This window comes from Carcharhinus amblyrhynchos, chromosome 29 (assembly GCF_965287045.1).
Source record: "Carcharhinus amblyrhynchos chromosome 29, sCarAmb.v2.hapA, whole genome shotgun sequence".
NCBI classification, from domain to species: Eukaryota; Metazoa; Chordata; class Chondrichthyes; order Carcharhiniformes; family Carcharhinidae; genus Carcharhinus; species Carcharhinus amblyrhynchos.
The window spans coordinates 29,646,332-29,669,696 of record NC_137352.1 but is presented as its reverse complement, the minus strand read 5'-3'; the positions used below and the strand labels follow the sequence as shown (position 1 = coordinate 29,669,696).

Genomic DNA, 23,365 nt, shown 5'->3' with positions numbered 1-23,365 from the left:
CCCTCCTAATCTACACACCTTTGAATACTAAGGACAATTTAGCGTGGCCAATCCACCAAACCAACATATCTTTGGGCCATGGGACAGGATAGGTGATGGCCTAGTGGTATTATCTCTGGACTGTTAATCCAGAAACTCAGCTAATGTTCAGGGTCTCCTGGGTTCGAATCCTGTCATGGCAAGTGGTGGAATTTGAATTCGATAAGAAATATCTGGAATTAAGAATCCACTGATGACCATGTCGATTGTGAGAAAAACCCATCTGGTTCACTAATGTCCTTTAGGGAAGGAAATCTGCTGTCCATACCTGGTCTGGCCTACATGTGACTCCAGAGCCTCAGAAATGTGGTTGACTCTCAACTGCCCTCGGGCAACTAGGAATAGGCAATAAATGGTGGCCAACCAGTGATGCCTATGTCCCACAAATTTATTTTAAAAAAACTGGAGCACCCAGAGAAAATCCATAGGATGCTGAGAGAGAGGTTACTGAGTGTGTGTGAGGGAGCTGGATTAACATCAGCAGAGATACAGGCAGCAACACAGGATACTGAGAGAGACATTAGGGATCTGGCTGAACATTAGCAAAGAAACAGTTGGTACCATAAAGGCCCGTCTTTTTTTTCTCCATCTGGGTGGTTATCTGGTTGGGGTAGAGGAATGGGTGGTTGGAGAGGTGGGGGATGAAAATGCCATCCTGTATAGTCCCCATTTAATTATCATTCCTTTGAGATGAGCATAATGAAAATCCAGCAATTCCTATAAAGGACAAGTGATGCATCCAGCCAGAACATTCATCCAGCCGGTGTGGTTGATAATCGCAGCGGCTGTGAACAGATTGTGTTACTGAGTCTGGGGGAACTGAAATCAGTAGACACGGTGATTGTTCAACTGGTTAGTAAATTTACGCTGGCAGATGAGACTCTGTCCTCTTTGCCTGCACTGCGTGGTGACTGGAGCCCCCAGCGGAGCAGAAGTGGCTGTTTTTCTCCTGACGAACACCATCAATGATTGCCTTCATGTTCTGCTCTGTCAATCTGTCTTCTCAACGCTAAGGCACACGTTTAGTTCTTTACTGTCTACACCATGTAGAAGGCTGAACAAAACCCACGGCATTTGTACAGACAAGTTGGCTGAGTGCGCAGAGTAAGGCCTGCATTATTGTGTGTGTGTGCGTGTGTGTGCGTGTGTGAGTGCGTGCGCGTGTGTGTGTGTGCGTGCGTGTGAGAGTGTGTGCGTGCGTGTGAGAGTGTGTGCGTGCGTGTGAGAGTGTGTGCGTGCGTGTGAGAGTGTGTGCGTGCGTGTGAGAGCGCGTGCTTGTGTGTGTGTGCGCGTTGCGTGTGTGTGTGCCTGTGTGTGTGTATGCGCACGCATGTGCGTGTATGTGCACATGTGAGTGTGTATGAGTGTGAGTACAAGTGTGTGCATGCGAGTGTGTGAGAGCGTGTGCGACAGCATGTGTGTGCTGAGATTTGGCCAGTTTTCTGCCATGCCTACTATCAGACTGCTGCCTCTCCAATTTGCGACTGGTGAATTCAATGCCAGATACTATTTCGTCCGGCGGGTATTTACATCTAGAAAAGACATACTGATAGAAACCAACTTAACTGGAAATTAAGCGCCAAATATATCCCTCAATTCTTTCCTATTTAAGCTTTTGAACTGAGTATGCGTGACAAACCCCACCCCCCCTCCCCTCGCCAACCCTCCCCAAGACAGGCCAGCTGTAGGGAGAATAAAGATCAATTAAACTAATGAACATATGGTAAACAGTAACCTTAGCACAATTAAAGGCTCATTGTAAAAATGCCAAGTCCCCACGGATTTATGAGGCTTCTTTTGTTTTCATTCTTCACCTCAGAACAATTATGATTAAATTCTTTAATTAACGTGTCCCAACTGTTGAGAAATTAGGCTAATATATTTTCAGACCCAGGTCATTAGCTTCCCCTGCCCCACTGTTCATTTGATTTATCCCCTCATGTGTCCCAGCTTACCCGGTACTCCTGGATGATTCCATTCTGCTCCTCGGCAGGGGGTGGCTCCCAGGACACGCTGATACTGGTGCTGTTGCTCAAGCCAATTGTCGCCACGGTAACGGCTTGTGGTGCGGCAGCGGGGGCTGTTTTTGTTGTGCGCGAAAGGAAGAAAAGAATGTTTAAGCGAAGAGAAACCACGCCGCAGGATTCTGAAACATCTCCTGTTGCACTTTAGTGGCTGAACATGTTTGAGATTCAAGGATGTGCAGCGGTCCTGCTGCGGGAGGTCAAAGCAGGGCTGGTGGGAGTCAGGCGGTAACTTACAGCAATTAACAAATTTTCCAAATAAAGCTTTCTTTCGAATTACTTGATAGATTTAAAGGAAACACGTATAAAAACATTACTGTGCTCAGAAACAACTTCATGCCACATTCGCAGAGCAGTTGAGAAGATCAAGCCATGTTGCCACCCTGCGTTGGCAATCATAGAAACCTACAGTGCAAAACAAGGCCCTTCGGCCCATTGAGTCTGCACCGACCACAATCCCGCCCAGGCCCTACCCCCATATCCCTACATGTTTTACCCGTTAATCCCTCTAACCTACACATCTCAGGACACTACGGGGCAATTTTAGCATAGCCAATCAACCTAACCCGCACATCTTTGGATTGTGGGAAGAAACCGGAGGAAACCCACTCAGACATGGGGAGAATGTGCAAACTCCACACAGACAGTGACCCGAGCCAGGAATCGAACCAATGTCCTCAGAGCTGTGAAGCAGCAGTGCTAACCACCGTGCCACCCACTTATTTCCAAGTGGGAGTAAATCCTGAAAGCGACTGTTTTTGTCCAAATGAACAGTTCCTGGATTGAGGAGCAGATATTCTCCTGGGGGCAAACCTCGGTCATGGCGAGCAAATAAGATCAGAGCGTGTCCTCCCCAAAAAGAAACAAGGCGGTGAAAGTCTTGCTGCGATTATTAATGACCCAAGGTGTAACATTACGGATTCCCTCATTTTTTTTGTCAGAGACAGAGGGCAGCCATTACACGGGGCTGCTCTCCTCACATGTGGACAGCTCACTTCAGGCGGGGAAACCTAATGGCCCATCAAGTCCACCCTTTCCGCAGATCATGTACAATCCATTGTATCACACTTTACCCCAGACCATTCAACCTCTTGAGGAAAGCCTGGGGCCCCGTATTTCATTAACAGACAGGATTCTATTTCCCTTCACTGTTACATCAAGTCAAGCTACAGTCTTTGTTTCAGAGATTAAACCAAGTCAATCGGCCTATTAAGTTGTAGCATTTCTTCTTTGCATTCCAGCCATTAGACAAACTCCATGTACACTGGGGCAGAACTTGGATCGGCATTACTGATGAATATCTGTTATCAGGTTTTTATTAAGGGGAAGAGGGTATGTATTCTGTGGGTGTTAAACTGAATTCCCCCTCTCTCATTCCTTCTTCTGGCCTCCTTATGCTATGGTCTACCGCACAGCTGGGAAGCTGAACAGACAGACAGCTTCCTCCCAAAACCTTGACAAACGCTGATCGGAGGAAGATGTGAGGATGAGATCTGAAGAGGAAAAAGCGGAAAAGAATGAGGAACAGGGGATTGCGTGGGATAGACTGTTGGTTGCTACGCCTGTGATCATTCACACATTGTGCTTCAGCTGACGTGGGAGTCCCTCCTCTCCGACTATCTTGATCTTGGGTTATTGAGTGAAGTGAACATGGCTATAAAAGGAAACTTTCTCAGTAAATAGGCCATGTGCTTCACTTGATCTTATTTTACTCCGCAGTCCTATCAGCCCTTTGCTTCTGCAGGTTAGAAACTAATCTGATACACAGCAGCTTGAGATTTGTTAATGTATTGACGCTGCTTCAATCTGAGGCCCTCAAATAAGGTTTCAAATTCAGTTTTAAAAAAGAACTGCTCATGTCATGATGCTGTTACAAGTGTGAGGTTTAAAGACAATGATGTTTGACTATTTCTTTTAATTTAAAAGATTATCATGGTTTTGAACTGTGTCTTTAAATGTAGGTCAAACAAAAGGAGTTACATAACCCATGCTGATGACTGTCTGACAGTAAATCCGGGTGGTTTAGTTGTCGTGAGAGTCACAAGATCAGCAGGGTGGTACAGTGGTTAGCACTGCTGCTTCACAGCGTCAGGGACCCAGGTTCGATTCCTGGCTTGGGTCACTGTCTGTCTGGAGTTTGCACGTTCTCCTTGTGCCTGTGTGGGTTTTCTCTGGATGTTTCAGTTTCCTCCCACAGTCCAAAGATGTGCAGGTTAGGTTGATTGGCTGTGCTAAATTGCCCCTTAGTGTCAGGGGATTAGCAGAGTAAATACATGGGGTTATGGATGTAGGGCTGGGTGGGATTGTTGGAGTGTAGACTCAGTGGGCCTCCTTCTTCACTTTAGGGATTCTACGATTTACAGGAATCTCTCCTGAATTAAAAAAAAGTCCTATGACATAATGTTATTGCAAGAGATGTGTACCAAATATGAACTATTGGAAACAATGACAGCTGTTTCTTAAGTCCACAATGAGAAGACCCTAAGCCTCCAAGAAAGGTGTTGTTGGTATCAAGACATTTATTGTTGATCTGGAACCTGTACCTTTGTTACTAAGATACAATGCAGTAGTAATTAGATATATCCGATTATCTGTTCTATTTAGGTACAGGACTACTGTATTTCTTGTTACTATAGAGAAGATGGTAGAGGAAGCCATTTTGAGATCAGGTTATAGGCTTCCCTATAAACGCAGATAGGAGGGAAATTGCAGTTTCGGCTTTGGGTGATGTGAGGGGAGGAGCAAGAAGATGTTGGCCAGGCCTACACTATAAGGAGAGAAATGCTGATTCTTACCATTCACCATGTGGAACGTGGGTGGCAGTTCATGCCAATTTGACAAGCTAGTTTGTGAGAAATTGAAACAATATTAAGGGTTTGCCTAACCAAAGCTGTAGGAAGAATCCCTAGGAAAAAAATCTCGCATTGTGTTAAGATAGTATTGGGAAAGGAAAAAGAACAGAAGTAAAACCGTTGGAAGCCATAGAACACTTTGGATTAGTTCCAGGAACTCTGAATGTCTACTTAAGAGTCTGAGTAACATTACAAAATTGTAGTTTTTGATTGCCAGTAAAAGTAGAAAGGGGCAAAAGTTCAGTTTGATTGCTTAAAATATGGCTGCCTAAGCAAGTGTTTAATCAATAGTTTTTTTAGTTATTTGATATGGATTAAAGTTTTTTTTAAATGTGACACCTTGTCATCTGTCTATGCATTAAATAATTAATACATTAATTAAAAATTGAATAAATTAACCACTGTCCCAGCAGGAGATCTATACAATGTGCTGCATTCAGAAGCTCGGAATTCTTAGAATCCTTACAGTGCAGAAGGAGGCCATTCAGCCCATTGAGTCTGTACCGACCACAATCCCACCCAGGCCCTATTCCCATGACTCCTCATATTTACCCTGCTAATCCCCCTGACATTAGGGTTAATTTAGCATGGCCAAACCACCAAACTCGCATATCTTTGGGCTCGTTAAAATTCTCTTTAAAAGTTTCACCATTGTTTGGATATATTAAAGGGAACAAAAGTGGTTTCTGTGCCAGTAATATGGGATTGCCTCATGGTATGCCGCATACTGGAGGCGTGATATAGATTGTCTCATGGCAGCTCATAAATACAGTGCATGATGTGACATTAGTCACTGGAGGTGAAGATCGAACATGGGACAAAATGGTTCTCAGATTGTGCCTTACCTTCCTCTGGCGTCCGCACAATGACAGATTCGCTGTCCATCCCTTGAAACTCGTCAAAATACGGGCGGATCTTAATCTCGTACTCAGTGCCTTTTTTCAAGTCAACAAGAATGGTCGAGCGTTCGGCCGGAGATTTCACATCCTGAATGAGCCAGGCACTTGTCTTGGTTCGGTACATCACCCGGTAGCCCTGAATGAATTGGGCCTGGCGATCAATCTGTAATACAAGTACCTTATAGGTAAGGTCGGATGACCAAAGAGTGATCCATTTTGGATGAAGAAAGAATCAACTCTAGCCAATTTTAAGAAGCATAAAACTTAGAACCACAGGAATTCAAAGGGATCTAGGGGCCCATGGCCACAGATCACTCAAATATTAGCCAGGCACAAGAAAAATCAAAAACTCTCATGCGGCCCCACACCTTAGAAAAGATACGCCTTTGGTCTTGGAAGAAATGCAGTACAGCTCTAGGGACCTGGGTTCGATTCCTGGCTCGGGTCGCTGTCTGTGTAGAGTTTGCACATTCTCCTCGTGTTTGTGTGGGTTTCATCCGAGTACTCCGGTTTCCTCCCACAGTCCAAAGATGTGCGGGTTAGGTTGATTGGCCATCCTAAAAAAATTGCCCCTTAGTGTCCTGGGATGTGTAGGTTAGAGGGATTAGTGGGTAAAATATGTAGGGATATGGGGGTAGGGCCTGGGTGGGATTGTGTTCAGTGCAGACTCGATGGGCCGAAGGGCCTTTTTCTGAACTGTAGGGTTCTATGATCTATGATCACTAGGACTCTGAGACTTAAATTGCACAGGGAGAGAATATAACCCTTGTTTGTATTCTCTGGTATACAGAAGGTGAAAGAATAGTTTAATTGTGATTTTTAGGGTTTCGAGGTGAATTGATAAGGTAAATAGCGGGAAAGGTTTACCAGAGGTGGAAAGGGGTCAGAGCAAGAGTCATGCCATTCAAAGGGGAGGCACGGTAGCACAGTGGTTAGCACTGCTGCTTCACAGCTCCAGGGACCTGGGTTCAATTCTCGGCTTGGGTCACTGTCGATGTGGAGTTTGCACATTCTCGTCATATCTGTGTGGGTTTCCTCCGGGTGCTCTGGTTTCCTCCCACAGTCCAAAGGTGTGCGGGTTAGGTTGATTGGCTGTGCTGAAATTGCCCCTTAGTGTCCTGAGACGTGTAGGTTAGAGGGATGAGTGGGCAAATATGTAGGGATATGGGGGGTACGGCCTGGGTTGGATTGTGATCGGTGCAGATTCCATGCCCCAAATGGCCTCTTTCTGTACCGTAGGGTATCTAAGATCTATCTATCTATGATTTGGATTAGAGAAAACAACTTCATACAAAGTGCAGTGGGAGTGTGGAACTGACGTCCACAAAAAGTAACAGGCACTAGGTGAACTAATAACTTTAAATCTGGGATCGATAGATCTTTGCCAGCTGTGGACATTAAGGAGCTTAGAGCCAAAGCAGGTGGGTGGAGTTACGATACAGATCAGTCATTCATTAAACAATGAAACAGGATTGAGGGGCTGAATGGCTCCTTCTGTTCCTATAGGTAACTGTCTGTAATGCTCTTGGCTGGTGAGTTGAACCAAGGGGACACGATCTCAGAATAAAGGACAGATCGTCAAGGACCACAATGAGGAGAAATTTCTTCACTCTGAGGGTGGTGAATCTTTGGAATTCTCTACCCCAGAGGGCTGTGGAGGTTCAATCACTGAGCATGTTTCAAAACAGATTTCTGGAGGCCAACGGCATCAAGAAATTTGAGATAATGGGCTAGACCTCAGAGGTAGATGATCGGTCATGAACTAACTGAATGGGAGAGAAAGCTGAATGGGCCAAATGACCTACTCCTTCTCCTTTTTCTTATGTTCCTATATTCTGGAAGCATTTCCGAAGAATGCAGACAAGGTATACGTTTAATCATCATCTCAGCAGGAGGTCTGTACAATGTGCCGCATTCATCTATGTTCTTGGCATTTAATGCCTGGGACACCATTGTGTCCGAGCACAACCTGCGTCAAGGTTTCCCATCACTCAGGAAGACAAAATGTCACCACTCTGCTTTCTGTGGCCTCCAGATACACACAACTCTCAGAGCAACTGAATCTTTTGTTTGATCTCTTGGCCTGATATTCCCTCTGGCGAGACCGAAGGATCCCACCAAAAGGGACCCCGACAGTGGGGTCCCCAGTGGTGGGTCGCTCGAGTCATGCAAAACACTGTAGGCATCATTGGGGCCGGACAGTCCTGATGGCAGCTAAAGGCAAGCCACCTCTGCCACTGGGAAATACGCCACTGAAGGGGCTGGAAAATCCCACCCGAGGTCTTTCTTGTTGGGGAAAAGGATGAGAAAGGAGATATTTAGTGTCCAAGCTATTGCCCACATCTCCCTTCATGTCCAGATGAGCAGTGACTATGTAGGTGCCAGCATCTCATGTGAGTGTCGGAGCTTTACATATTCAAGACAGAGTGCCAAGGATCAACAATATTCCACATTAACCTTTTTCCATATGTTCATAGTAATTCTCATCATGGTCAGCCAACTGGCACTGATATGGGGAGGTGGTGGCCTAGTGGTATTGTCACAAGACTAGTAATCCAGAGACTCAGAGTAATGGTTTGGGGACCTGGGTTCAAATCCCATCACGGCAGAGGGTAAAATTTGAATTCAATAAAAATCTGGAATTAAAAATCTAATGATGACCATAAAACCGTTATTAATTGTTGTAAAAACATATCTGGTTCACTAATATCCCTTAGGGAAGGAAATCTGCTGTCCTTACAGGGTTTGACCTACACGTGACTCCAGAACAACAGCAATGTGGTTGACTCTGAAATGCCCTCTCAAACAGAGGACAGTTTGCGATAGCCAATAGATATTAATCCAGATAGTGACGCCCACCATTCCCTGAATGAATTACAAAAAAACCTGATATTTATTATTCCCCTTAACATGCTCACTCTCACTTTGCCCTCTCCTACAGTGGCACAGCTGTATTCCCTACTTACCGCCCAAGTAACTTGGATGGTTGTGGATGTCAAGGTGACAGGAGGTTGGAGCTGCACAACCACCTCCCCAAGTTCACGCTGCACTTGTCGATGGTCCACCCCCTGTCCCGTGGGACTTACGTCTGTGGACAATAAGGAGAAGTAGTGCAATAAATTTGTGCTAATGCATTTAAGTGCCTCGGTATCTACTAACAGTTATGCTAAGTACTTTAATGGTCCATTGCAGGATTAATTAATCAATAAGAACAACTGCAGCAATGCAGACCCTGTCTCCGAGTTCAAATTAATGGTGCATGCATCAGTCACACATTTAACTAAATAGCCGTAAATCTATTAACATTTTAATTATTATTCATTCTTACAATTAATACGACATATGTTATAAATAGAATAATGGTGTGACTAGCTGTAATCTTATCAAAAGGGAAATTTACTGCTACAGCCCAATTTTAAAAATGTGTTTACAGCCCTGAGTTGGATTCTAGGGCATCTTGTTATTGGCATTTCTTTCAATGTGGCGTTACACTGTTACCCTTCTCCTCCCATTATGGGGTGGCACAGTGATTAACACTGTTGCCTCACAGGGCCAAGGATCTGGGTTTCATTCCCAACTTTGCTGAGTCTGCACGCTCTCCCCGTGTCTGCGCGGGTTTCCTTTGGGTGCTCCAATTTCCTCCCACAGTCCGAAAGACGTGCTGGTTAGGTGCATTGGCCATGGTAAATTCTCTCTCAGTGTACCTGAACAGGCGCCAGAGTGTGCAACTTGGGGATTTTCACAGTAAGTTCACTGCAGTGTTAATCTAAGTCTACTTGTGACACTAATGAATAAACTAAAAATAATGACTTGACTTTATTGGTGCAGAGCTCAGATTTTAATTAACTGAAAATTGTGCAGTGGCAAAAACGAACTCGGCATCAAGCAATATTTTCATCCCCAGTCACCACAACTTCTCAGAGTGGGACCTGACCCTGTAACCTAGTGGCCCAAAAATGGGAATCCCAAGCTCAACCATGCAATGCTATCATCAAATATAAAGTCATGCTTGTTCTCTCTCTTTCGGCATTTTTCAGAGCAAAATTGGACCAAGCCATCATTAAGTATCCATGGGATGGTAAGCAACGCAGTGAGAACTGGAGAGGCTGGGGATTAATTGTGGCAGTCATTCAGGACTCAGAGAGAATTTTACCGTCCTGCCGCTGTGGGAATCGGAGCGGGCGAGGGCCGGACCGTGGAAAAGTCCATTGGCCTCGGGCATTATTTTACAGTTTTGTGATGAGTGAAGCCGTAAAATCCCGCCCCTGCTATCTCACAGTGCCACTGATCCGGGTTCAAATCCGGCCTCCGGTCACTGTCTGTGTGGAATTTGCACATTCTCTGCGTGGGTTTCCTCCCTCACTCCAAAGATGTGAGAGTTAAGTTGGCTTGGCCATGCTACATTCTCCCTTAGTGTCAGGGGGATTAGCAGGGTAAATACTTAGCATTATGGTGGGCGATAGGGCCTGGTTGGGATTGTAGTCGGTGCAGGCTTAATGGGCCGAATGCCCTCCATCAGCACTGCAGGGACTCTGTGATTCTATGAGAATGGAGTGAACTTTCTTTGTTCTTTGAAAATGTTCTTTATTATGAAGTTCTTTGAAAATGTGACTGAACGCATTGACGAAGGAAGAGCGGTGGACGTGGTTTACATGGACTTCAGCAAGGTGTTTGATAAGGTCCCCCATGCAAGACTTCTTGAGAAGGTGAGAGGGCATGGTGTCCAAGGGGCTTTGGCCTTGTGGATCCAGAACTGGCTCGCCTGCAGAAGGCAGAGAGTGGTTGTGGATGGATCTTTTTCTGCATGGAGGTCGGTCACCAGTGGGGTGCCCCAGGGATCTGTTCTAGGACCCTTACTGTTTGCCATTTTCATAAATAACCTGGATGAGGAAATGGAGGGATGGCTTAGTAAGTTCGCCGACAATACGAAGGTTGGTGATGTTGTGAATAGTCTGGAGGGATGTCAGAAGTTGCAGCGTAACATAGATAGGATGGAAGACTGGGCAGAGAAGTGGCAGATGGACCTTTGGTCCATTTTGGCAGGACCAATATCAAGGGTTGGAGTCTTAGCTGTGTTGAAGAGCAGAAGGATCTTGGGGTCTGGGTCCATAGGACTCTTACCTCGGCCTCACAGGTGGAGGATGTGGTCAAGAAGGCGTATGGTGTACTGGCCTTCATTAATCGAGGGATTGAGTTCAGGAGTCGGGAGGTAATGCTGCAACTTTGTAAGACCCCTGTCAGACCCCACTTGGAGTACTGCACGCAGTTGTGGTCGCCTCACTACAGGAAGGATGTGGAAGCTATTGAGAGGGTGCAGAGGAGATTTACAAGGAGGTTGCCTGGATTGGGAGGCATACCTTATGAAGATAGATTGAGGGAGCTAGGTCTCTTCTCCCTGGAGAGACGAAGGTTGAGAGGCAACCTGATAGAGGTTTATAAAACGTTGAGAGGAATAGATAGGGTGGATTCTCGGAGGCTATTTCCCAGGGCTGAAATGGTCGCTACGAGAGGACACAGGTTTAAGGTGCTGGGAAGCAAGTACAGAGGAGATGTTAGGGGTAAGTTTTTCACTCAGAGGGTGGTGAATGAAATCGGCTGCCGTCAGTGGTGGTAGAGGCGTACTTGCTGGGGTCTTTTAAAAGACTTCGGGATGAGTATATGGGATCTAATAGGATTGGGAGTTACAGATAGTTCTATGGCTTGGTAGGTATAGATGTGATCGGCGCAACTTTTGGGCCGAAGGGCCTGTTTGTGCCGTAGTGTTCGATGTTCTATGTAACTCCGCTTACCTTGAGTACGAACAGGTTCAGAGATGGGACTGGGGTCTCCCAGGCCATACATGTTGACCGCACGGACAATGAACAGGTAGATGGTGTTGAGGTTGAGGCCGGTAACTGTGTGTTTTTCCACTTTCACGTACTCAGCCACTGTCTGCCACGTGCTACCTGCAGATTGACTGAGAAAGGGGGAGGGGAAAATACTGATGAAAATCCTCTGTGGGTCAATGCCAGAGTTTCCAAAATAATGCCCTCTTTCCCAAACCAGATGATAGCGTGAGTGCATCGACTATAGGTGTTAAGCCGCAGGGTTTTGGCAGCCATTTCGCTCGCTAATTTTATTTTGCTATCAAGGTTAGTTCTGAAATTTGTAGAACATTCTAAAATGAACCAGTTGCTGTATGTTCGACGAACTTGATACAAATCCAAAACCAGGATTTACTCCAAACAAGAATCAACAATTAATTATTGGCCATTTTCCACCACTTTAACACCATATAATGAGCTTATTTGCATACGGTTCTACAGTTCTGAAAAGAGACTTCATTGATTGAAAATCTCCTTTGAGGCCTGCTTCCCAGCCAAATCAAAGCTCCGAATATAAACACGATCCGATCATTTGAATATTTGATGCATTTCGATGCATCGGAAGGCTGCTGCCCGCTTCCATCGGCTTGGATGCTCAGAATGTTAAATGGAAATAATTTTAATTGGAAATAATTTTGTTCCGCCACTCTGCTGTATTGTTATTTGCTATTCTCATAGCCAGCCACAACCTCGGCCACATAATCCATCACACAGGGTCCTTTCATTGGTTAAAGCTGATGGATGTTCCTGTGCTATTCGTTTGTTCTATGAGCAAGATGAAGGTTGCCCTGGGGTGTCAGGAGAGAAAATGAGAGTCGCTTAGACCTCAAGGCTCTGCATTTATATAGCTTTTACAAGTGTAATGTGTGAACTTGCTTCATTGGAATTTCAAAATCAGTTAGTATTCAGAGGATTAGATCAAACCTTTATGGCACACGTTAATCTTGACCGGGAATTGAAACGCGTTATAAAGCTTGTAACTAATCAGCGACTGAACCATTGGGTTTACATTTTTGAACATTACATTTCACGTGAATGGATGGTTAAGGGAGCATTCCATTATGCCGCTAAAAGTCAAAGGAGCTCAGGGTCTCAGCATCTCTCTTACATGCTCACTGATTCTCTGTTCCCTTTGTGTTACTGCACAGACTACACGATATACAAACAGCGCAGGTTTCAGTATTACTTACAAAATCTATGGGCCTCTCAGAGGCTAGTTAACTATGACTGGAGGCCAGTCTGTTCTGAGGATCTTGTAGGATTCACCTTTCAGGATACGACACTTAAATATTGCACAATATTGAAGTGTAATCTCCTTAAAGGTGATTGTTGGTGAACCGAAAAGAGGAATTGAGCCTTGTATTTCTGTTAAAATGAATACAAAACTAAGAATAGACTTTGAATGGTATTTTGCTACAGGACGCCCATTGGCACACCGATATGTCCAAATATAGACTTGGACTGTTGTGCAGCAATGTTGTCCAACTCATAAAGGCACCTCTATGTCTCAGAGAGGATTTTGGGAATAGCTTCAAGTGATGTTTCATTTAATCACTCACAGGAAAACCAAAGGCAGAATTTGATGTTCCCATGCCAGAGGGTTTACAGACGAGGGGCTCTTCGGATGGCTTTCTCACTGGCCTCCCGCCTACCCCGACCTTTAAATGTTACGGTGGGATGGCCAAGGCCTAGACTGTCCCCGCAAGTGCTCCAATCCTACACTTCAGAGCTTCTGGTCCAGTGGTATGGCACAAGACTGCACCACGACGTCTCCTTAGGATCTACACCAGTTATCACTTGTAGAGTATGGGGCTTGTTGATCATGCAGCACAGTGGTTAGCACTGCTGCCTCACGGCGCCAGGGACCTGGGTTCAATTCCAGCCTCGGGTCACTGTCGGGGTGGAGTTTGCATGTTCTCCCAGTGCCTGTGTGGGTTTCCTCTGAGTGTTCTGGCTTCCTCTCACAGTCCAAAGATGTGCTGGTTGTGTTGATTGGCCATGCTAAATTGCCCCTTAGTGTCCCAAGAATTGTAGGTTAGGGGGATTAGCTGGGTAAATACGTGGGGTTACAGGGATATGGGATGGGTGGGATTGTTGTCAGAGCAGGCTCGATGGGTCAAAATATAAGTACAAGGTAAAGGGAGCTTTACATTGCATTTATCTGTCGTCATAACTAATCTGGTGGGGCTAAAGATTGATTCACAGAATCATAGATCCCTACAGTACAGAGGAGGCCAGTCAGCCCATTGAGTCTGTACCAATCACAATCCCACCCAGGTCCTATTCTGGCAACCCCACACATTTACTCACTTAATCCCCCTTTAGCATGGCCAATCAACCTAACCCACACATCTTTGGACTGTGGGAGGAAACTGGAGCAGCTGGAGGAAACCCACGCAGACATGGGGAGAATGTGCAAATTCTGCACAGACTATGACCCGAGGCCGGAATCGAACCTGGGTCCCTGGCGCTGTGAGACAGCAGTGCTAACCACTGTGCCACCATGCCAGCCCAAGTTCCTGAAGGTAAAAATTCCTCTTTTCCCATTCTTGCTGGCAGTCTCTGAGAAAGGACCTCCTCATGAGTGAAGACGGAGGTCCCATCTCCAGCCAGTTAACGCTCCAGGGCATATTAAACAGCTCTCCACCAACTCTTCAGGTAGGGAGTTGGGAAGCCCCGCCACCTGAAACATTTTGACCCCAAAGTGAAAACTGCCTATGAATATTTACACTTGCAGACAGCCAGTCAGGATAGGACAAGCTGAATGGCCTCCTTCTGTGCTGTAACTGTTCAATGATTCTCGATTTTGGTTAAGGCGAAAGATCTTGGTGCTGGGGAGCAAAACACATTCCCACTTCATCTCCTGTTCTCAGCGTCTAAGAGTAAAAAGTCCACTTTTTCCATTTTGTGCCCATGCTGGAGTGTACACCGAGGGATTGCAGCCTCCCAGACCCGATTTAATCGTAGGTAAATATGTAGAAAATCATAGGCTGGGAATGGGCAATTGCTGCACCCGCTCTGCTCCCATACACCCAAGAACAGGAAAAGAGGAATTTTTACCTTCAGGAACTTGGGCTGGCATGGTGGCACAGTGGTTAGCACTGCTGCCTCACGGCACCAGGGGCCCAGATTTGATTCTGGCCTCGGGTCATTGTGCAAATTCTGCACAGACATTCTCCCCATGTCTGCGTGGGTTTCCTCCAGCTGCTCCAGTTTCCTCCCACAGTCCAGAGATCTGTGGGTTAGGTTGATTGGCCATGCTAAATTAACCTGTGTCAGGGGGATTAAGTGAGTAAATGTGTGGGGTTGCCAGAATAGGACCTGGGTGGGATTGTGGTTGGTCCAGACTCAATGGGCTGACTGGCCTCCTTCTGTACTGCAGGGATCTACGATTCTATGAATCAGTCCTTAGCCCTGCCAGATTAGTTATGATGACAGATAAATGCAACGTAAAGCTCCCTTTACCTCGTACTTACATTTTTCTATAATACCTTTTCCCTATTTCTCAAACCAGCCATCTGAAAGAAAGTAGGGCTGCAGCTTGGTGCTGTAGCTCAATGCTAAAAAAGGAAGCTGGGCTGAGACTGTCTGATCTCATTTGTACAACCCTTGCACCCAGTAGGGTGTCCAATCTCACCCTTTATATTGATTATTTGTATGGCTGGATTTGACCTCTATTACCTAGAAGGACAAGGGCAGCAGATGCACTGGGACATTGCCAGCTATAGGTTCCCCTCCAAGTCACACATCATCCTGACTTGGGAAATATATTGTCGTTCCTTCAGTGTTGCTGGGTCAAAATCCTGGAACTCCCTCGCTAACAACACTGTGGGTGTACCTACACCATATGGACTGAGTGGTTCAGGAAGGCCACCAGCTTTTCAAGGGGGTTGAAGGATGGGCCATAAATGCTGGTCTAACCAGCAATCTCCACATCCCATGAATGAAAACAATTCACAGGTTGACAGGCGACAGTCTAGCCTTCAACTCTCCGTTCTGTAGTTTACGGCTGCTGTTTTTTTTTCCCTGCCTATCAAATACTGATAAGCTTTGAAGACCCTGAACGTATGACTTGAAATACTGGGGAGTATCATCAACTTGCGGTTGAAGTGATTTACAATTTCAAAGCATAAATCATCACTCCAGCCTGTGCTATCTACTTGACTGCAGAAAACACAGTTCACAATGAGAGTTGTGATGCTGGGATATGGAGGCCACCCCGATTCCAGGACAGCGTGCACAGATGACTCTCACCAACTTTTACAGATGCACCATAGAAAGCATTCTTCCTGGTTGTATCACAGCCTGGTATGGCTCCTGCTCTGCCCAAGACCGCGAGAAACTACAAGAGATTGTGAATGTATCCCAATCCATCACGCAAACCATTGACTCTGTCTATGTTTCCCGCTGCCTCGGCAAAGCAGCCAGCATAATTAAGGACCCCACACACCCCGGACACTCTTTTCCACCCTCTTCCATTGGGAAAAAGATACAAAAGTCTAAGGTCATGTACCAACCACATGTCAAGGACAGCTTCTTCCCTGCTGCTGTCAGACTTTTGAATGGACCTACCTCGCATTAATTTGATCTTTCTTTACAGCCTAGCTATGACTGTAACACTACATTCTGCACTCTCTCGTTTCCTTCTCTCTGAACCGTATGCTTTGTCTGTGTAGCATGCAAGAAACAATATTTTTCATTGTATGTTAATACATGTGACAATAATAAATCAAATCAAAAATTAAATTGTTTCTGGAATATACATTCCAAGCTTTTATTCTAAGATTCTCCTATCTTCCAATACCACCACCAGGCTGCATTCTCTTCCCCCCCCACTACCCCTGAGGCAATCCAAAGCTCTTTGCCCATCATCCCTGTGCCTGTTGACCTATCTGTCTCATTGCTCACCCACCATTCAGTTTTAAAACTTTCGCTTGTGTCCAATTGCCAATTCCTTCATGGCCTAGCCTAGCTTCTCCCACCTCATTACCTTCCTTTAGTTCAACAAAACCCCAAGTGGGTTCGCACTCATGGTACAAGACTAGCATTCCCGAGGCCTGGGTTAGGTTAGGTTGATTCGCCATGCTAAATTGCCCTTTAGTGTCCCAGGATGTATAGGTTAGACGGTTTAATGTGGTACATACGTGGAGTTATGGGGGTAGGATCTGGGTAAAACGCTCTGTTGGAAAATCAGTGCAGGCTCAATGGGCCGAATGGCCTCCATCTGTATTATAGGGTTTCTATGGTATTCTGTTATTCTAGGTACACAAGTTTGAATCCCATTACTGTAACTTGGATATTTGAATTCAATTAGTTAAAAAGTATGGACTTAAAATATATTCACATCACTGTTGGTGACCACGAACTAACAGGTTATCGTGAACACCTACCTGATCCTTTGTCCTTTCGGGAAGGAACTCTGTTGTTGTTACCTGGTCTGGCCTATAGGTGACTCCAAACCCACAGCAACCCAGGTCACTCTTAACTATCCTGTGAACTGGCTGAGGAAGTCACTTTTGCTGTCCCCAGAGCAGTTAGGAATGGACAATGGCCCATAATGCCCAGATTAATTAATTTTAAAAGTTCTGCTTTCCTCCAATTTTGATCTTTTGACAAACCCCATTACATTCACATCATCATCAGTGACTGTGCGTTCAACTCTCTTGCCTCTGAACTCCTTAGGCCTTTCAATCTCTCCATCTTCCTTTATTAAGTGTCTCCTTAAAACCTACTTCTCTGTCCAAAGTTTTCTGATCTCCTGCCCTTTGATCTCCTCCATTCATTCTGTATTTGATTCTTCTGCTAGTATTTGATCTGATCAGAATCCTTAGAATGTTTGTTTAATTAAAGATGCTTCTTATATGAATACGTTTCCATAAGGATGAACAGATAGGTGCATGAATCATGCACAAGCAGCTCGAGTTTGCTCCATTTTTGTGACAAATCCCTCAGTGGTTTAGCCCTGGCTGCAATTAAAAATGATGTTAATGTGAGATCGATAAGTTCATAAGCTAAGGAGCAGAATTAGGCCATTCGGCCCATCGAGTCTACGCTGCCATTCGATCATAGCTGATATGCTCCTCATCTCCATTTTCCTGCCTTCTTCCCATAACCCTTCAACCCATTACCAATTAAAAATCTGTCGAACACCTCCTTAAATTTACTCACTGCCCCAGCACCCACTGCACTTTGGGGTAGTGAATTCCACAGATTCACAACCCTTTAGGAGAAGTAAGTTCTCCTCAGCTCTGTTTTAAATTTGCTATTCCTTATCCTAAGACTATGATCTCTCATCCTAGCATGCCCCACAAAAGGAAGCATCCATTCCACATCTGCTTTATCCATACCTTTATCGTCTTGAATATCTCAATTCGATCTCCCCTCATTCTTCTAAATTCCAGGCAGTATAGGCCTAAACTATTCAGTCTATCGTCACACGACAAACTCCTCATCTCTGGAATCAATCTAGTGAACCCCCTCTGATGCCACTACATCTTTCCTCAAATACAGGAACCAAAACTATGCACAATACTCCAGGTTCTACTTTTTGCATCAACAATCTTTCTCTTTATACTTCTATGTGTTCAGTGTTGTTTATAAGATATTGTGGATTGGCCAAGTGGATCAATAATTTCAGTATTTTTCATAAATTATCTTTTCTATCAACGGCCAATCTCCCCTTAGGGACACCTAGTGCCTTCATCTGACTTTCTTCAAACTTCCAGGAAGCTGAGGGAGCAGCTGTTGCGCAGAAAAGGCCATTTAGCCCATCATGTCTGCACTGACTTGTATCTGTCCTGATGACAAAAATCTTTGGCAACATGCTTCATTCTCCAGCAACCTTTGGGAGTGGTGGAACATGAAGGGGGGATAAAAAAAATTCATACACTAAGATGTTGAGGGCACAGCTCTTTGGCACTCCATTGCAACACAATTGCTTTGACGATGGCCTCTCGACCCCATGACCTTGGCCTGACTGATGTTGATTGAAGTTGAGCAAAGGATAGATATTGGGAGATTCTCTTGATGGCCTTTACGCCGGCAAGATTTTACGGTCATGAGGCCGCCACACCCCCCTCATCTCCCCCCACAAAACTCCCATTCCCCCATCCCCCCCTCCCCATCTCGCCACCCCCCCCACCACCGCCCCCCCCCCCCCCCCCCCCCCCCCCACCACCGCCTCACTCCCCACCCCGGCCTCGAGTTTCCCGATGGCGAGGACTGTGATCAAGGGGAAAGCCCATTGACAATAAGAGCCTGCTGCCAGCGAGCGGTACACCCCCTCCCACTGCTGCAAGGCACACTGCGGAGGGGGAGGAAAATCCCACCCTCTGTCTCAGCCGATGTCAGAGGCTCTGGGCCTGGCAGCACTGAAAATGCACAAGGCACGGGAAGAATTGTGGGGGGGGGGGGGGGGGCAGAGGTTTAAAAAAAAATCAAACAATTAAATTACTGAAACAGTGAAAATATTTTACTTCCTCTGAATGAACGTCTCATGCCATGAGAGAGGGAGGGAGACTGGCTGCTCCTTCAGCAATGCTACTGATGGGTTTCAAGACACCTCTAATGCAGCCATCAATTGCCTCCCTGGATAGCAATGTTGGTTCTGCCTCATAGCCTTTCCCTGTTAGTGCTGCATATGTCCGACAGTAATTCAGGGCCATTCCTGTCACGTCTGTGACAGGCAAATCTCTCTTTGTGAACAAACACATTCCCCACCCGAGCGAGCCTCATAAATCTGCGGAAGATTGGCACCGAGAGCTGCCGCTCGCTAAATAACACCCTGCCCCTGTCTGCGGAGACGTGAAGCCTCTGTGCAGCGATATTAATTCGCCGTCTCCCCAGCTGCTTTCCTTCGCTCTCCTACCTAAACGCCTCGATGATGTACGACGTGACTGCCGAGCCTCCGATGTGCTGGCTTGGTTGCCATGTCAAGGTGACACTATTACGGGTGACGTCGGTGATCAGTGGCTTCGAGGGAGGGCCAGGCAGGAGGTCTGGTTCCGCTGACAGGATGCGAGTTGGGCTGCCATTTTCTGAAAGAAAAAAAGTCGCATTTTTCACCGAATTGTCCTCATTGTTTGCCTAATCACAGGAAAAGACATCTCATAGCCCGGGAGACATCACTGGATACCGCACTCCCTCACTGAAACAATGGGGCTTAAGTCGAATCACTCAGAGGTTGGTAGTTCATTCATTTAGCAGTGTCATCAGAGAGGCAGTGGCTGTCTCCAGTGTGACCCAGGACAGAGGTAAGTCAAGGTAGGAGGGCATTCGTGGGATGGGATCATGGAGGTGTGGGTGTCAGCAGCCAGGGCAGTGGTGTGGCACTCAGCTGGCATGCCAGGTCCCTTGATCGAGCACAGAGTGTCTTTGAACGGGACCACATCCCTGCACATTCCCTTCCCCTGCTGCTAGAGGTAACAAGGTTTGATGGTCGTCCATGCCATATGACGACAGGCCCATCCGCCACTGGGTTAATACCAGCAGAGGTGGGATGAGGCCCTTATAGGGTCATGAATTGGCCAAGTAAGGGTCTCAACTGGCAGCAAAATGGGAAGTCTGACCATGGGCCTTCCCCACTCAGAGGTGGGCTTAAATGCTCTCCCCACCTTCATATTCCCCCTTATCCACCAACGCCATGGGCCAGTAATTGGCCGTTTGCATTTGTCCTGCTTTTTTGGGTAGGACACACTTGGGCAATTTTCCATATTCTTGGCCAATGGCAGTGTTGTAGCTGAACTGAGTCACCTTGGCTGTTCTGGCTAGTGTCACAACCTGACCTCTTCAGTACTAACGCCAGGATGGAATTCGAACCAATGTCTCTGGAGCATTTGTCCAGCTCTCTGGGTAATTAGTGCCCCTATGCTATGGTGCACTTAAAAGTGAGGTTTAAGCATTTCTGTCTGATGGATGCCCTGGGGGCAAAGGAACACTGTAAGCATTGTTATACTTCACTCCCCCGTCCCTATAGACACAGATAGACTCTTGTATCTTTTTTCAGACTGAAGATATCCAAAGATATGCAGGTTAGGTTGATTGGCCATGCTAAATTGCCCCTTAGTATCCAGGGATGTATATGTTAGAGGAATTAGCAGAGTAAATATGTAGGGTTTCAAGGATAATGCCTGGGTGGAATTGTTGTCAGTACAGAATTGATGGGCAGGATGGCCTCCTTCTGCACTGTACGGTTTCTATGAAGAAGATTGAAGAGAGTATGCCCGGGGTGCATGGGGTCCTTAATTATGCTGGCTGCTTTTCCCAAAGCAGCGGGAAGAGGGGATTACCGAGCCTCAGGCCATGGAATTTAGAGAGGAGTTTCGCAGCACTCAAGATCTGTTTCTTCCCTGCTGCCATCAGGCGTCTGAATGGACCTACCTCACATTAAGTTGATCTTTCTCTACGCCCTAGCTATGGTTGTAACACTACATTCTATGCTCTCGTTTCCTTCTCTATGAACGGTATGCTTTGTCTGTATAGCGCACAAGAAACAATACTTTTCACTGTATGTTAATAAATGTAACAATAATAAATTAGATCAAAATCAAATCAAATCATATCAAAGAGAGTGACTCCTCTCCCATTCCACAACCCAACAGACAGAGCTGGCTATAACAAAGAAAATTACCGTACAGGAATAGGCCCTTTGGCCCTCCAAGCCTACACCGACCATGCTGCCCATCTGAACTAAAACCCACTCCCCTTGCACCTTAAACCAATCCCCCTTTGTAATTGATTCTTTCACCCTGGGAAAAAGCTTCTGACTATCTGCTCCGTCCATGCCCCTCATAATCTTGTAGACTGCTATCAGTTCTACCTCCGTTGTTCCAGTGAGAACAAACCAAGTTTCTCCAACCTCTCCCCATCGCTAATGCCCTCCATACCAGGCAACATCCTGGTAAATCTTTTCTATATCCTCTCCAAAGGCTGTACATCCTTCTCGAAGAGACCAGAGCTGAACACTGTATTCCAGGTGCGGGCCTTGTGTGAGTTCAAACCCAATTGCTAATGAAAAAACAAATATTATTCTTTGGAGAGGGAACTCAGTGAATATTTCCTGGATTGCATCAAGGTCACAGATCCTTCGATATCCTATGTTTGCCCCACTGAATTTACACCATCTCACAGATGATCCCAGTTTAAATACTTCCGGATTTGGAATTGTCGGGCTGGAGGGGAGCCGTATCCTACTGTCACAAAATCTAAAACACAACAACCGCCTAGCACCAAAATCAACTCTTACCCACCAACTGACACAAACACACAAGTGTGTACCAGCGAACCCCTCACAAATGCTGCAGGCCATCAGCTCTTTAAGGTCCAAGTGCAGCGTAGGCCTGTCCTCTTCCCTCTTTGTTTCAAAGGCCATCAAGCTCTGTAATGCATTGCGCAATCAAACATATTTGTTTAACCTCTTGACCTGCCTCCATTCTAGGTCAGGTTGCGACACTGAAAATCAAACCAGCCGGTGATATATGGGAAGGTGAGTTCATTTAAGAGCAATTATCAGGGAAAGTCAGCCATATATCAGGAGCTCCATTAATATTTCAGATGGGGACGGCTGGCGGGCCAGGAGCTCCATACTGAGCTGTTCTCCTTTGTGATTGCCCAGCCTAGCTTTCATCTTTCCCTGTCCTACTCCTCCACTGTTTGAGATCCCCCTTCCCTTTTAGAGACGGCATTTTAATTCCACCTTCGAGATTTTTGACAAATTTGCAGGATTTTGGCATCAGCAGCAAGGCAAATATTTAGGGTGGGCCGCCTTTGTGGGCTGCTATAACAGGATGGAGTGCTGAATAATCGGGGGAAGGTTAGGGTCCCTGGAGAAGGTGAGGACCCCAAGGAGAGGTTAAGGACCATCCGTGTTGGCGTGACACGCAGAGGCCAGCCTGGGTAAGGACAGTAGCTTTCCTTCCCTGAAGGAGATTTTGTGATTTCTCCCTCCAACACTTGCTGCCAGCTTTTTATTTCCAGATTTGCCAAACCGAATTGAAACTCTCAAACTGCTGCTGGTGGACCTGAGGTGACTGATTTACTCGCTGGACGGTACTGCTGTCCCCAGGTTTATACCTACCTGTGTGGAGGAATGCTATGGTATTATCGAAGGAGTCACAGAATTATTACGACGCAAGAAGAGGCCATTTGGCCCATCATTCCTGCACCACTCATGAGACGAGCTTGACTTATTGCCATTCCCCTGCCTTTTCGCTGTACCCCTGGACATTGTTTCCAGTCAAATAATCATCTAATGCCCTCTGGAATCCTCAACTGAACCTGTCTCCACCACAGTTCCAGGCTGTGCCTTCCAGACCCCAATCACTCGCTGTGAGAAGAAGCTTTTCTCACTTGCTTCTTTTGCAAATCACTTTAAATCTGTGTCCTCCCATTCTCCATCCTTTTACAAGCAGGAACAGTTTCTCTCCAACAATTCAGGTCCCTCATAATTTTAAGCACCTCCGTCAAATCTCCTCTTAGTCTTCTCTCCAAGGAGAACAGTCCTAACCTCTCCAAACTATCTTCATAACTGAAATAATAAATCTTAATGTTAGCACTGGCAGCAAATCATAGAATCCCTACAGTGCAGAAGGAAGCCATTCAGCCCATCGAGCCTGCACTAGCAACAATCCCACCCAGGCTCTATCCCCATAACCCCACATATTTATCCTGCTCATCCCCCTGACACTAGG

At 46.0% G+C, this 23,365-nt stretch overlaps 1 protein-coding gene across 1 annotated transcript in view; it reads right to left on the bottom strand.

Moving 5' to 3' along the window:
• The window catches only part of LOC145359798 (roundabout homolog 2-like), a 286,183-nt gene that overhangs the window by 30,911 nt on the left and 231,907 nt on the right, over positions 1–23,365 (bottom strand). The window contains exons 11-15 of the mRNA XM_080214574.1: positions 19,546–19,714; positions 11,604–11,770; positions 8,781–8,902; positions 5,761–5,977; positions 1,995–2,119 (exon numbers count right to left, since the gene is read on the bottom strand). Coding sequence (XP_080070700.1) covers positions 1,995–2,119; positions 5,761–5,977; positions 8,781–8,902; positions 11,604–11,770; positions 19,546–19,714 — 800 coding nt within the window. The remainder of the gene's footprint in view (positions 1–1,994; positions 2,120–5,760; positions 5,978–8,780; positions 8,903–11,603; positions 11,771–19,545; positions 19,715–23,365) is intronic.